Source organism: Bombus terrestris, chromosome 13 (assembly GCF_910591885.1).
Source record: "Bombus terrestris chromosome 13, iyBomTerr1.2, whole genome shotgun sequence".
NCBI classification, from domain to species: domain Eukaryota; kingdom Metazoa; phylum Arthropoda; class Insecta; order Hymenoptera; family Apidae; genus Bombus; species Bombus terrestris.
The window spans coordinates 12,638,021-12,650,878 of NC_063281.1; the positions used below are offsets into that span (position 1 = coordinate 12,638,021).

Consider the following 12,858-nt stretch of genomic DNA (forward strand, 5'->3'; position numbering starts at 1 on the left):
TTTTTGAGATAACGTTCCCACATCGTAAGTTCTTATGCGAACAAGTAAAGAAAAGTTCTCTGTAAATATGTGTATCAGTTTGAATATAACTTATAATACATAAAATGAAAAATGTTTATATTACAAGAACAGGTCGTTTGTTCATCAATATTAGAAGTTCTCGGTTATTATAACAAATATTTAATATTATTCAATGAATAGTACTATAATAGTATTAAGCAACTATTACAATTGAATTGATATTTTCAATATGTCATTTGTATTATTTATGTGATATTTACGTAGATAATTCACAGTTCAAATCTCATTTGTGTTTCTCTTTGAAATGAATAATTAGGAAGGTAAAAACAATTTACTGAATACTATCACATTGAACAGAAAAGATTAAATGGCACAATACTACACAGATAGTACGTATTCATATATTCTATTGTAGAAATATACAAATTACACTTAACAAATGTAAACGTGTTTGTAATTAACAAATGTAATTAGTGTTGCACTCGGCGAATGTAAATATGTTTGTAAACTTTCATTGGGCTTTCAAAAGTTCATTAAAATTGTTCCAAAAGAACTATACAATTTTCCTCAATGAAATTTCACATCTCCTCGAAAGAACATCCTTTGTACCTGTTGCGACTATAATAAATTCCTCAATTAAAACAAATATCACCGGTCGATTGATTTATCGCAGTCATTGTTGAAAATGCACGGTGCTACAAGGCTGTCTGGTTAGTAGTATATTAATGACGATCTTCCTTGAAGCCGTGTGCTACAACATGCCGCAGCATTCTGTACGCCATAATAACGAGAATGATGATCGCGCTAATGCACATAATTAAGGCCGGCGTCGATTCCGTGCACGTTGGTGATAACGTGTCGTTCGTGCATTAGATTCACCGTGTGCAAAATATCTGGCTGTGTACCAGGAATCGATATAAACGATCCGGCAAGATCATCTTTTAGGGTTATACGTCGTTGAACATCGCGCGATAACGGGAACGTGCACAGTCGTTTATCAATCATCGTGACACTTTTCCTTATACTGTCATCTTTCTAGCGAAGGTGAGACACTCGTGAAGATTTTTATTATTTAGAAAGATTATTATTTCTTTTATCTCATAGTGAATTATTATCTGACTTTTCATAATCTTTTGAGAGCTATAAAAGCATGCGCGTGACGTAACACAGCGTTAACTAAGAAAACTCTAAACGAGATCTACACAGCATTCGAACCGACGAAATAACAAATGAAAATTGTCAGTAAATTACGAGAGTGTAAAACGAAGGTGCTTCGTCATTAAACGGAGGTCCTCGAGCAACATGATAATTACGTTATTCTTGATAAGATCGCTATTCAACATTAGTCGACATCAGCCGTCATTAACGCTACAAGAAGAGTTAATTTCACGATTTGCTAACACCCTCTATCATCGCGACCATTAGACGTCTAGCTTTCACTGAATTTATTTTTGTCAGTGTCAAACATGCATGTGCTATCCTCCCACGTTTGTATACTAAATATACGCGCTGCTTTCATCGTAATTTATTAGAACGGATTCATCTTTTGAACGTTACGAGTCTTTGTAGGTGGCCAGAAATTAACTTTTAATTCATACCTTGGGACCAGAGAAGGCATTGCGGTATGGCGTGGATAATTTTCTTACCTGCAACAGAGAAAGAGAAATTTTGGTTAATTAAAATTGTAGAAATCTCGTATTACAGAAAATTGTGAAAGATTCATACGTTGGAAATATTATAGCTTTCTTCGATTGAAGAAAATTTATTTTGCGACGCTTCGACGTCATTTTTCTACACTCTTTAGACGAATAATACTTATTTGAATTCTTATGAAGTTAAATTCTATAACTTTCAATTATTATTTTTCACGAATCAGTTTAACATCTGCCGCTGGATACAGGTATGCTAGAAATTCGCAATAATCACAAAAGATCGCAGATGGTGCAAATCGAGCTGACAAATTACGAATTCTAGGACGAATTCTTTTCACGTAATTCAAACAGCAGGAAAAAACATTCAGATTCTTCGACTATCGATGCGATATAAACGCAGGGAATTTTCTAACACGGTTTCTTCGATTCAAATTTAACAGTTTCATGAAGAATGCCAGTGGCAGGAAGAATGTCCATCATGTTGGGAAATTCCGTGGAACGACGTTCTTCCCGTGGCACGCAGAATGTATCCTGTTGTTACGAATCTAAGAAATTTCCGAGTGCTCGCAATTTGACCTAATTATCGAACGATTTCCCGAAGGAATTCCTGCGAAGAATTAAATTCCTACGTCTGAACGAAATTCGTTTCAACAGAATAAGAACTTCTTCTTTTCGATTTATATCACTTTGATCTTTGTATTTCCATGTTTTTCACTTTGCGACCATTTTTTACCGTATTAATTAATTTGCTTTTTATTCGCGTGAAATATATTCATGTAGAATGTAGATCAGATTATAATGAATCCTACGTAACAAGGACTGGTAGGTGTAAAAGAATGCGCGACCTACGTTGCAATTTTTAATTAGAATCACACAAAAGAGTAGATCGATCAATTCATTCCCTGACACGATTCTGAGAAATTCTTTGAAAGAATCGATGGCTCACTGACAAGATAAAAGATCTGAGGTCGTGCTACGAGTTCTTTTTGTCCCGATTTACTTCTTTTCGCAAGACAGTTAAAGAAGAAGAGGGGCATTCGTTACACACTTGGACGTAGAGTCTTGAAATACTTCACATTACGAATTAAATCATACTTCACCGTGTGTTCCGAAAGAAATCAACTTATTAGGATTCTTAGTTGTACAAATAATTTACGAGAAGGAATATCTCTTTATATGAACTAGTCATTATCTGTTAACGATTATTAAATACTATCCATTATAAATTTCTCAAATAAATATAACTGACCTAAGGTTTTGAAACAGGACATGTACCTGTACCAGCATTAATCTAGCGATAAAATCTCAATCAAACCTCCATATGTCCCACGTTCAAACACAAAATTCAAAGTCTCATCGAGTTCCCAATTAATTTCCTCGCTGAACAACATCCTCCACTCTGCTCTTCTCTGCAGCCGAGGAACATTCTAAACCGATGTAACGATATTTCGAGAACCATTAGGAGAAGAGCTCTCTTCACGAGCTGGCTCGAGAGATAAACGAGGTACACGGAGGCGCAGCGATCGCTTGGTAGAAAGAGAAAAACGTGACACGATGAGATGGCGAGGAAAAGGGAGGGTGAAGCGCGACATTAAATTGGGATTAGCCGTTGGTTTAGATGGCTGTAAGTACGGGAGACACGGTCGAAGATCGGCAATGGTGACAAAGCTCAGCCTTTGGTTTAACCCCTGATGGCCACTGCGGCACCGTCCACGTGAAAGAGAAGACAACGAGTACCGAGATCGCGACGTGTGTGGCCACCTTTAAGGACGCCTCGAAATGCGCCACGTCCTCCTGATCATCGAGACGCGATGAGAACCGCCCGACCGAACCGCTGCAAGACCGATCTGAAACCATTCGAAAAAATCCTGTCGCCGATCATGTAGATCCATCGTCTCGTGTACTTGGCGCTGTGTTGATCGCGAGATCGATGATTTTTCTGCCTTAATCCATTTTTCTTTATAAGTATCTATCGATTTGTTAAAAATAAATGGACTGAAAGTAAATAAATTGAAATTATTGTAGTATTATTGTGTTAGACTGCGGTAAACGTATCTGTGTCACTGTCAGATTCTAATATTGATGAGAGGTTATGCATTGAGAAAAGAAAGCAAGATAACGACTATATGTAATACTTTCCTCAATCTCAGGCTTGCACTTACGACCCAATATAAAGGCAAAGCTATTATTAATTTAATAATACCTTAAATGTAGAAGTAATTGCATTTAATTATAGCATTTTAATTTAATCGTAATAATAATAATTTAATAAACGTAATAATAATTTACGAGTATATTACTGATTCGCATTTAAACGACTCGTTCACATCCGTATATGCGATATTACGTAAGATAGGGTAAGGTTGGGATTACATTTGCTATCATTTGATTCTGATTGTTGGTGCCTTGTCTAGTTGGACAGCGTACAGATTACAGGAAATGAACCAACAACACCACTTGCAAAATAAACGATTATGCAATTTCATCTATTAGAGAGATTTCAATTGCATTGTGACAAACGAATATTTTAAGATTTCGATTATAAATTGTTTATAAAAGTATTGCTTATAAAAGTATATGGAAATTTCTCGTTTTCTCAATTTCTTCGAGAAATGGCTGCCATTTTCAAAACAAACGGTTCAATAACCAATATTTGTAACAATAGCTGCAATATATTTTGAAATATCTAACTTGTTGCGTTTGATCCTGACTTGCCCTATGTAAGATATAGTCTTTTGTGTTGGAAAGTTGATTTGACAGAAATATATTAACATACTCGCTACCATGTGGCGTGTGGAGAACCGACCGCTTCAGGTTTATTGTGTAGATACAGTTTATTATAGTAGTAAATCACAATATGCTGCACGATTTCACTCTACGTACGTACGAAATGTGTTAAACTGACAATATGTTCAAAGCAGATTTCAATTATTTAAATGATCAGAAAATTGAAAACCATGGCTGTCACATGTGTATGATGCCCGGCTGTCACGATGAATTAGGGCCATCGCGCAGATGTCACGACGGTAGCGAACACGTTACTTCTTACGAAAGTATGAAAATACAGACAGATAGTTGAAAGCGGCTGGTAAAATAAAGTTTCCAAGTGGCTCGAACAATAGAAAGAATTTTGATCGTTACAATGTTCGCGTCGTAATCCTAGGACAATGATTTTTACATAGAACAGTGAAGTAACGTTTAAGACACAGAACGTGGAATAACTAAATCCTCTAAATTTCAAATCTAAATTAATCGATGCTATTCTCCAATAATAAAATTAAAAAATCTATCCCGTTCCTTAATTACCCTCTTCCTCCGAATCACAGAAATCCACATTCCTTTCACGCAAAAAGAAGAAGAGGAGGAAGAAAGAAAAAGTATATTACTCAGTCCATAACTCAACTCCAATTCGCAAATCGAAGCATTTTGTAGATGCAGAGCGGGTTTTCACTTCCTGCACCTGCAGCTACCGTCCGGTTCATCGGCTGCGGCGCGCGCGCGCATTCCAATAAGCAATCCTCATAACTTTGGTACGGAGGCCGGGGTTGGCTCGATATTTCATCCCGGTGAAAGAATCCAGCCGCGGACACGGACGGAAAGGTGGGCATCCGCATTAATGCAGATCGCTCTCGTCGGGTCGTTGCGGCATGGAACATAACGACGATACAGCATTGCCTTCGGGATAGAGCCCCTGGCGCGATTAATGCCGATTAAAAAGGCAAAAGTCCCGCCTCTGATCATTACGCCGATGGAAGCGGCACTGGCAATTCCGTGCTCGAAGTAAGGTAGCCGTCGCGACCCCTCTTATTCCCTTTTCTTTCTCTTCTTTCCTTTCTTCCTTTTCTTCTTTTCTCCTTCTTTTTTATTTCCCTTCGTCCCTTTCACCTTTCTCTCTTCCTCCTTCGCCGTACGATACGATCCTTCCTTTTTCTTACTTATCCACTCTTCTTCAACCTCTGCTTGTAACGTGTTCTTTTTCCTCTCTTTCTTCTCGCGTCCCTTCTTCTTTTTCTACGACGATCTCGGCTAAGGTCGCTGCCGTTCCGGGGCCCCTCCAGGGCCGAGTAATTACTTCTAGTCCGGCGCTGAGCTTCGCCGGCGGTTCGATAGCCAAACTTATAATTTAATGGTTAATTATATAAGGAGTCCCCCGCGATTCGGCGGAGCCACTGGGCGGACACGGTGACGTGCAGGAATGCCTCTACCGAAAAGAGAGAGAGAGAGAGAGAGAGAGAATGTACACGGTGTCCGTTTTCCTGGGCCACTCATGTTAAATCCTGGTGTTGCAACTTCGTAGGATTGAAGTTGATGTGTTGGGCGCAATTTGGTCGCGGTTGAACTTCGTCAAGTTTGTGAGAAGTTTTCGGGCTGCTCGAAAGACAGTTATATTTCTTTATTTAGTGCTCTTCAATTTTAATAGGCTTCTGAATTGTAAAGTCAAAGAAGAAGAGATTTATATGGCACAAAGGTAATTATAGCAGAAATTTAAATAGCGTAATCCCAATCGTGCGGACAAGCTACATCGTTTAAAATCGTGTTTCAAGTTTTACTTCCCAGCAGCAGGTGACAGAAATTCTTCAAGCTATTTTATTTCTTCGATAGACGATCGGGACAGCACTACGTTTAATTCCATCGTTTTCTCACTTAATTTCTTGCTACTGTCGTTACACATCCCAGCGAGTATGCTTGTAAACGTAACATTTAAATTGAACCAGAAAACAGATATTTTGATATTAGTTTATTGGACTCTTCCCAGAAACTATCTACATCTTCTCTCTCTAGAAATTATCTACGTATTCAAGCCCGTCTTTACATATAACAGCTTCTTGAATACGTAATATACGCGATTAATTAAATCTTATCTCGATACACCTGCTGTGCCTTTAAAAAAAAAGCCATGTAAACATGTAGTATCAAGCACAAAAAAATATCTAAAGAAGAGCTTAAAAACCTATCATCTTCGAAAAAAGTACGACTCATTCGTAGGAAGAAAAAAAATCGGTAGTCTGGCATTTCGTCGAAAAAGAAACGATCGTACGTTGTCGAGGAATAAGGAGAGCTGGCCGATCGAAAAAGATTGCTACAAGCTGATGGAGTCATCTCTCCCTGCGCGAGGGAATGCCTTGCATGGGAATTATCTAAAATCGTCGACGAGCAATTTCCAGGAGCGAATTTGGTCAACGTTAAATCACAACGTTAAGCGCGAGTACACGGCTTGGCGATCTGGCCGGGCTCATTTTCGAATCGGCCACGGCTGATTGATATGTATAACGCGAGCTGAGCATACGTTATGAATATTGATAAGCTGCCACGAATATCTGACCCACGTCCACCTGGAACGCGTTCCACGGCCTCCAGCCACGATTTTCCAGTCTTTTTGCGGACGTGGATATAACACGAAAACAAGGATATTAATATCGTCTGATTCGGCGGGGCCAAGCGTGATTGAATAAAATAAGAAATGAAAGACCAAGGTTCTATAGTTGCGCGGTTATGCTTATAAAAATAGTAACTGCGGCTACCGCTGAATCAGCGAAACGCTATATTAAATTTCGATCACTGTGTTCCTCTCACTCGCATTTACCAATCAAAATCAGCAAACAGGTTAAAGAGACTAACGATAATAACCCAATTTGTAACAAATTACCCGCAAACTACCGTTAATTTTCCAATTCCTTTAATTCGCGTAATTTCAATTAGCAAAAAACAGGCCACCGAGGGAAAAGCGGACACGACCGAACACGAGGTTCGTTAAAAAACGCGTCTGAATGATCATCTACTTAATTGATACGATACTGTCGCAATTACCTCGAGTTTTCTAAACCCGCGGAAGCATCCACTCTACCCAAAGAATAAAGAGGCAAAGTAACTGTACTTGAAGCAACTGTATCCAAGTAAAGGGATCTATGGTAATTATCGATGATGACGAAACGAGGGACAAAGTGGAGCAAAGCGATTACCAAGGATCGATGACTAGCTGATACGCATCTGTCCACTAGGTTAACGTAATAAGTATATGCTAGGACAAAGGAGCGATCTAGTAGGTGGGTTATACCCAAAGGGAAAGATGTCAAGTGACAGAATCCAAAGATTCCACGGTGAACCTGTAACGTCGTTCCGCGTCCTCGCACACCAGGCGTGTCTCTTCTGTTTCTCGAGCAACGAACGCCTAGAGCAGAATCTCGAGTAAGCTTCTTACTCGATTTCTGTCCATCTCGCCTGTCCATCAAACCGTGTCCGCGCGATAGATTCCTGGTCACGCTTTAAATCGACCGTCTCTCGATTGCGACCGTCCTCTTGCCCTCGATTTTGCTGTTCCATAACAGGATATTTCTCGCGTTTGCATAAGAACCAGAGTATACACAGGGAAGATTGACTTTTTTCTCGAAGAAGTAAAAATCTGATAGACTTTTCGATTTGATAGTGAACGCGTCTCGGTTGCTTTTTCTATTTACCGAAGTTGTTTCTCTACGGTGAGGATGTCCGAATATTGCTCGCGTTTGATAATATTTTTATTTAATCGTAGGATTATTCGAGTAAAACTAAGTTTCTTAAGTATCTTCGACGAATATCAGTGACGTTGGTTAACAGCAATTTTAATATTTGTTTGGCAAGTTAAAAGTTTCGAAGAAGATGTACAGGATATATCGGATAAAAATCTACAATGCGCTCGATCTTGTCTTTTTAGTAGAATCGACAAGCTACTTCCTAGCAACGTACCGTTTCCCTGAAAACGTTCGCGAGTCGAATTACCACGATCTAGCATACGAGTCTCGCCGATTCTATCGTCGTTCCTGTCGACAACAAGTTCCATTCTCATCGAGAACTTCAGAAGCTACTCTCGGAACACTCGATCCCGCGACGATATCATCGTTTCATGTAACTTCTGCCGCATGAGAAATCGAAACAGAGGAGAACGCGATTCGTTCCACGCAACGGACGCCACCATGGGAACGTCTAATCACCATACACTCCTCGTCACTTTTCAAACAATCACGCTAACGTCGAACGATGCACCGTGCCGTGACAAGATCTTTCTAAGAAATCGAGAAGCTTATTATACTTTCATTGGTTTAATTTCGCGCGTTAAGTGCAAAAGAAATAACAATGTGCTGTTTTAGTTTCGAAATTATTCCGGCACGAGTTGAAGGATCCAACATAGTTTGAAATAGGTTCTAGAGGATGAGGAATTCCAGTAAAAATCGTAAATTCGGATTAATTCGATTTTCCCCGAAGTTCACGATCGATGCTCGTGATCGTCGCGATTTATGCAGCTTCTGGCGCTTTCTCCGCGCTATTACGTAAACCAATGCGGCAAAAACTGTGTAATATAGTCTGGGAATTCTCCGTTAGAACGGAATCCTGCGTTTTCTACCGCGGTTTCTGCTCGATCGACCGAAAGCCAGGCGAATTTAAGAATCGAGAAGAATATATTTTAATGTTGTTGCTAATTTAAAATAATTATTAATCTAAGCATATTATTTTATTATATCGTCATATAATTTGATATATCGATTATTATTAATTTCTACGAGCTTTTAAAAGATAGATATATCTTTCCTTTTAATACACCATTATGTGTACATTATCATAAATTGTAATTTTATAATCTTGTTATCGAAATTGGTCTATATTTATCTTCTCCCGATAACATTTTTAATATCGATAGTCAATAACCATTACCTGGCAGTAATTACGGTCATAAGTTTCTAGATAGATGCAACTGAACGAGCATTAGAACGCTGTTGACGTTCACAAATAAAGACGAAGGAGCCAACTAATCGTGGCAAAGAGAAAAATTCGAATCCTGTTAGAGGGAAGCTCTCCCCCCGTGGAAAAGAGTCGACTCACTCTGTTATTTCAACGTTATGAATAATGCATTCGCGATTGGTACCCATTGATATCGAACGAGTACATATAATTACAATGGATCGTGATAATTGCCAGGAACGCCGAAAGAGATTCTACAATGTTGGATTGAGCAACATTCCAGCACCCTTAAAGCGTCTTCTTTACTAAATAATTTGTTTATTTCCTTCCCAAACTGATTGCAAAATCTCTTATCAAAATTAATTTAAATTAATAAGTTCTAATTAACTTTAACGGATGAAAATTCCAATCTTTTAACATGTTAACTACTAAATTTTCATGAATTTTTAATATTAATGAAAAGTTTAAAGCAAGAATTTCTTTAACTATGTCCATAGAAATGACCATAAATTTACATAAACAGCCGAAGTCTACCCCGTAAGTACTCCCAAATCTCGAAATAAATTCTAGGAAAATTCCAATGTTATTTAAATTTCCCCACTCTCCTAAAAAAAAATAAAATATATATATTTCTATCAACCTTCATATCATAAATTCCACAATGGCCACAAATCTTGGAACATTGCAGGCATTCCAAACGTTCACAATTGTCTCGCCAAAGTCGTTCGAAATCCTAACAGCCCTTCGCCAATGGTGTAAAATTAATACCGGACAGTGAGCCCCCAGCGAAACGATCCATAACACGCATACGCAATTATTGTCGTTAGAACGAAACTAAATCGGTCGTTGGGGCCGACTACAAATTGCACGTTCCTCGTCCAGGCAAATTAGCCGAGGTGTAGCTCGTCGTCCTGCGAATATATCTCGCGAGGAATGCGCTTTCGTGACGGTTTTATCTGATTCTACCATCTAGACAATGATTATGAATTATACAATTGTCTGTCCGTTTCGGGGACGAGCGCCGTTCTCTGCTTCTCGTTTATAGAAACTCCGATTGGTTAATTATACCGTGATCGTGCATGGCACGTTCTATTGTTGTCAGCATTGGAAACGTTCGTTCGTGCTAGGATTAAATTTTGGTAACGAGCAATTACTGACCTCTATGAATTACGCATACGTGATTTGATAACGTCGACGTCTGCGAACAGTTCTTGTGTACGTAATTATTGGCAAAATGAATAGATAAAATGATCAGAGCGTATAAAATATTTCGACGATCTCCTTCGTTGAAGTTCTGATTAAGGTTCAGGTTGAGGTCTATTACGTGTCGTAGCTTGCGAAATTAATAAGTTGTTTAACAAACTTCGATTTTAAATACGCAATTAGCGCCTTAGTTTCACGCTGGTTGATATGATTGAAGAAACCTGTAAGGCAACTTCTGTAATATCTGTCATAATTCTCGTGTGCATATCAAACGTGGACTTCACTTGGATACGTTAGACCCTTGCTGTATAATAAAAAATTATAAAAAATTTCCAGTTAAATGAAAGATAAATTGCAAACTTATGTCTACGAAGATTAGACTCGCAAATACGTGTAATAGACTTCAACTATCTCGTCGGAAATATTTTCCAGATTTCGATCAACGCTCCTTCTGAATATGTATAAACCTGTCGCTAATAAAACCTCAATCGAGTAATCGTTAGAAAAATATAGATTTTTAAATGGCCACGATTTAAATGTAGATTTTTAAAATCAATATCGACGAAACCTTTGACGGTATCTGGGATCAACCTTAAAACTTTCTAAATTCTAAAATACTCTAAGTAGAACAAAATTCTCATCGAGATCTCGCCAAACAAAAACTCTGTACAAGAACCTATCGTACAAATTGGAAACGCCTTCTGCCTACGGAAATCCAGTTAAAACCTATTAAAATCACAGACTTAAAATACGTTTGTTCTCCGTGACAAACATTTCCAAGAAAATGAACCGTGACTGTGATAAATAATCGACGAAGTCTCGAGTGGTACACGGTCTAATGAAACCTGGACGCCTCCCGGGCGCCACGAGTACCACGCAAGAAGAGAACCGAGCGGAGCGACAGACGATCGTAAAAAGATAATGAAGAACGACCGCGGGTGTAGCCGAATAAATCGAGGGGCCGTTAAATGGGAAGCCGAAATGCCCTAATTGTCGATACAGAGACCCCCTATTGGCCTCGCGGTACGTATAATTACACGAGAATGACTCGGCGCGACCAAGAGCGCTGCCTTCCCTTCTTATCGCCGCGGCTCGAGCCTCTGGCTTGGCTCGATCCCACCAGACAGTCATTTAATCCCATGACGATCAGTGGAGGTACTGACCTTCGGCTCCGGTAACGTGTGTCCCAGACATTTTGCGGATCATACTACGTCCGCGTCGCCGCTTCCAAGCTCCATCCTATGCTCCAACTCGATTGGATATCGAAGCACGATTTTCATGCGATCGAACCGATTCTTATCTCCATAGTGGCGGGTTATTAATTTTCTACGAAGATTATGCAGTATGTCATAACCTGTACTATGGATGTGTGGCTAAGCGTGTGAAGGATGAGGTTTATGGAATCGGTCGGGAATTGATGGTGAAGCCGAAGAATTTAAAATGCTTCTTTGGAAGTTGACGGCTTGGAAGATGTTCTATAGGTTGAAATTTGAAAAGAAATTTTATTTATGCAGGGGTAGTTGATCGCTATGATAAGAAACGAAGATGCGAGAATTGTTTCTTGTTTCTAACAGATTCTAAGAACGAAAGTCTTAAATAGATAATAATGGACGTTCTTTTATTGGAATCTCTGATAAATGCAAGCTTTCTATCGTTGCAGGGTAAGCAATAATTAAAAAAGAGTTATTTCAGTGAGAGATAGGTGGTCGAAGGGTTGTGTGCAAACTCGTGCAGGTCTACATTTCCATCGATCCCGAAGAAACGGCCGAGCATAAGTCGGAGGAGAGGTCGGCCGGGGCGTATACCAAAGCCACGTGGCGTGCGCGCTTCTGTGATTGCAGAGTTCGGCCTGTCATTACCTGACCCTAGCGTGACCTTTTCGCGAGAGGCCTTCGAGGTTCAGGCCGAGCGTGTACGTGCGCACACGACGCTGCCAGCCTGTGCAATATAGTAAGAAGATACATGAACGCGTGTTCCAAATCGTGCCAAATGGAAACTTCCTCTCCTGACCCGTTTATTGAAAGTGGGTACTAACACGGAGATCGATTTTTGAAATCGGCCGAGGAATTCTTTCGTGAGAATTAATCGATGGGTTGGACCGAATGTTGGTTTTCAGCAAATGGTAGAGCTTCTTTTTTCCAGAAACAAATTAAATCGTTAAAACGTATTAGTTTCCAACAGTAGTTTAAAGGTTGCACGCTAAATATATAATTTTACGTTAGGAAAACTTCTAAAGTATTCTACATCCAACGAAACAATATAATTATGTAGA

At 39.3% G+C, this 12,858-nt stretch overlaps 1 protein-coding gene across 4 annotated transcripts in view; it reads right to left on the reverse strand.

Annotated features, from left to right (window-relative positions):
* The window catches only part of LOC100649594, a 185,681-nt gene that overhangs the window by 31,887 nt on the left and 140,936 nt on the right, over positions 1 to 12,858 (reverse strand). For 2 of the 4 annotated variants that reach the window (XM_048411440.1, XM_048411442.1), the window contains one exon: positions 1,620 to 1,667. The exons of the other annotated variants lie outside the window; for them this stretch is intronic. In XM_048411440.1, the coding sequence (XP_048267397.1) occupies positions 1,620 to 1,667 (48 nt within the window). The remainder of the gene's footprint in view (positions 1 to 1,619; positions 1,668 to 12,858) is intronic. 4 annotated transcript variants of the gene reach the window in all.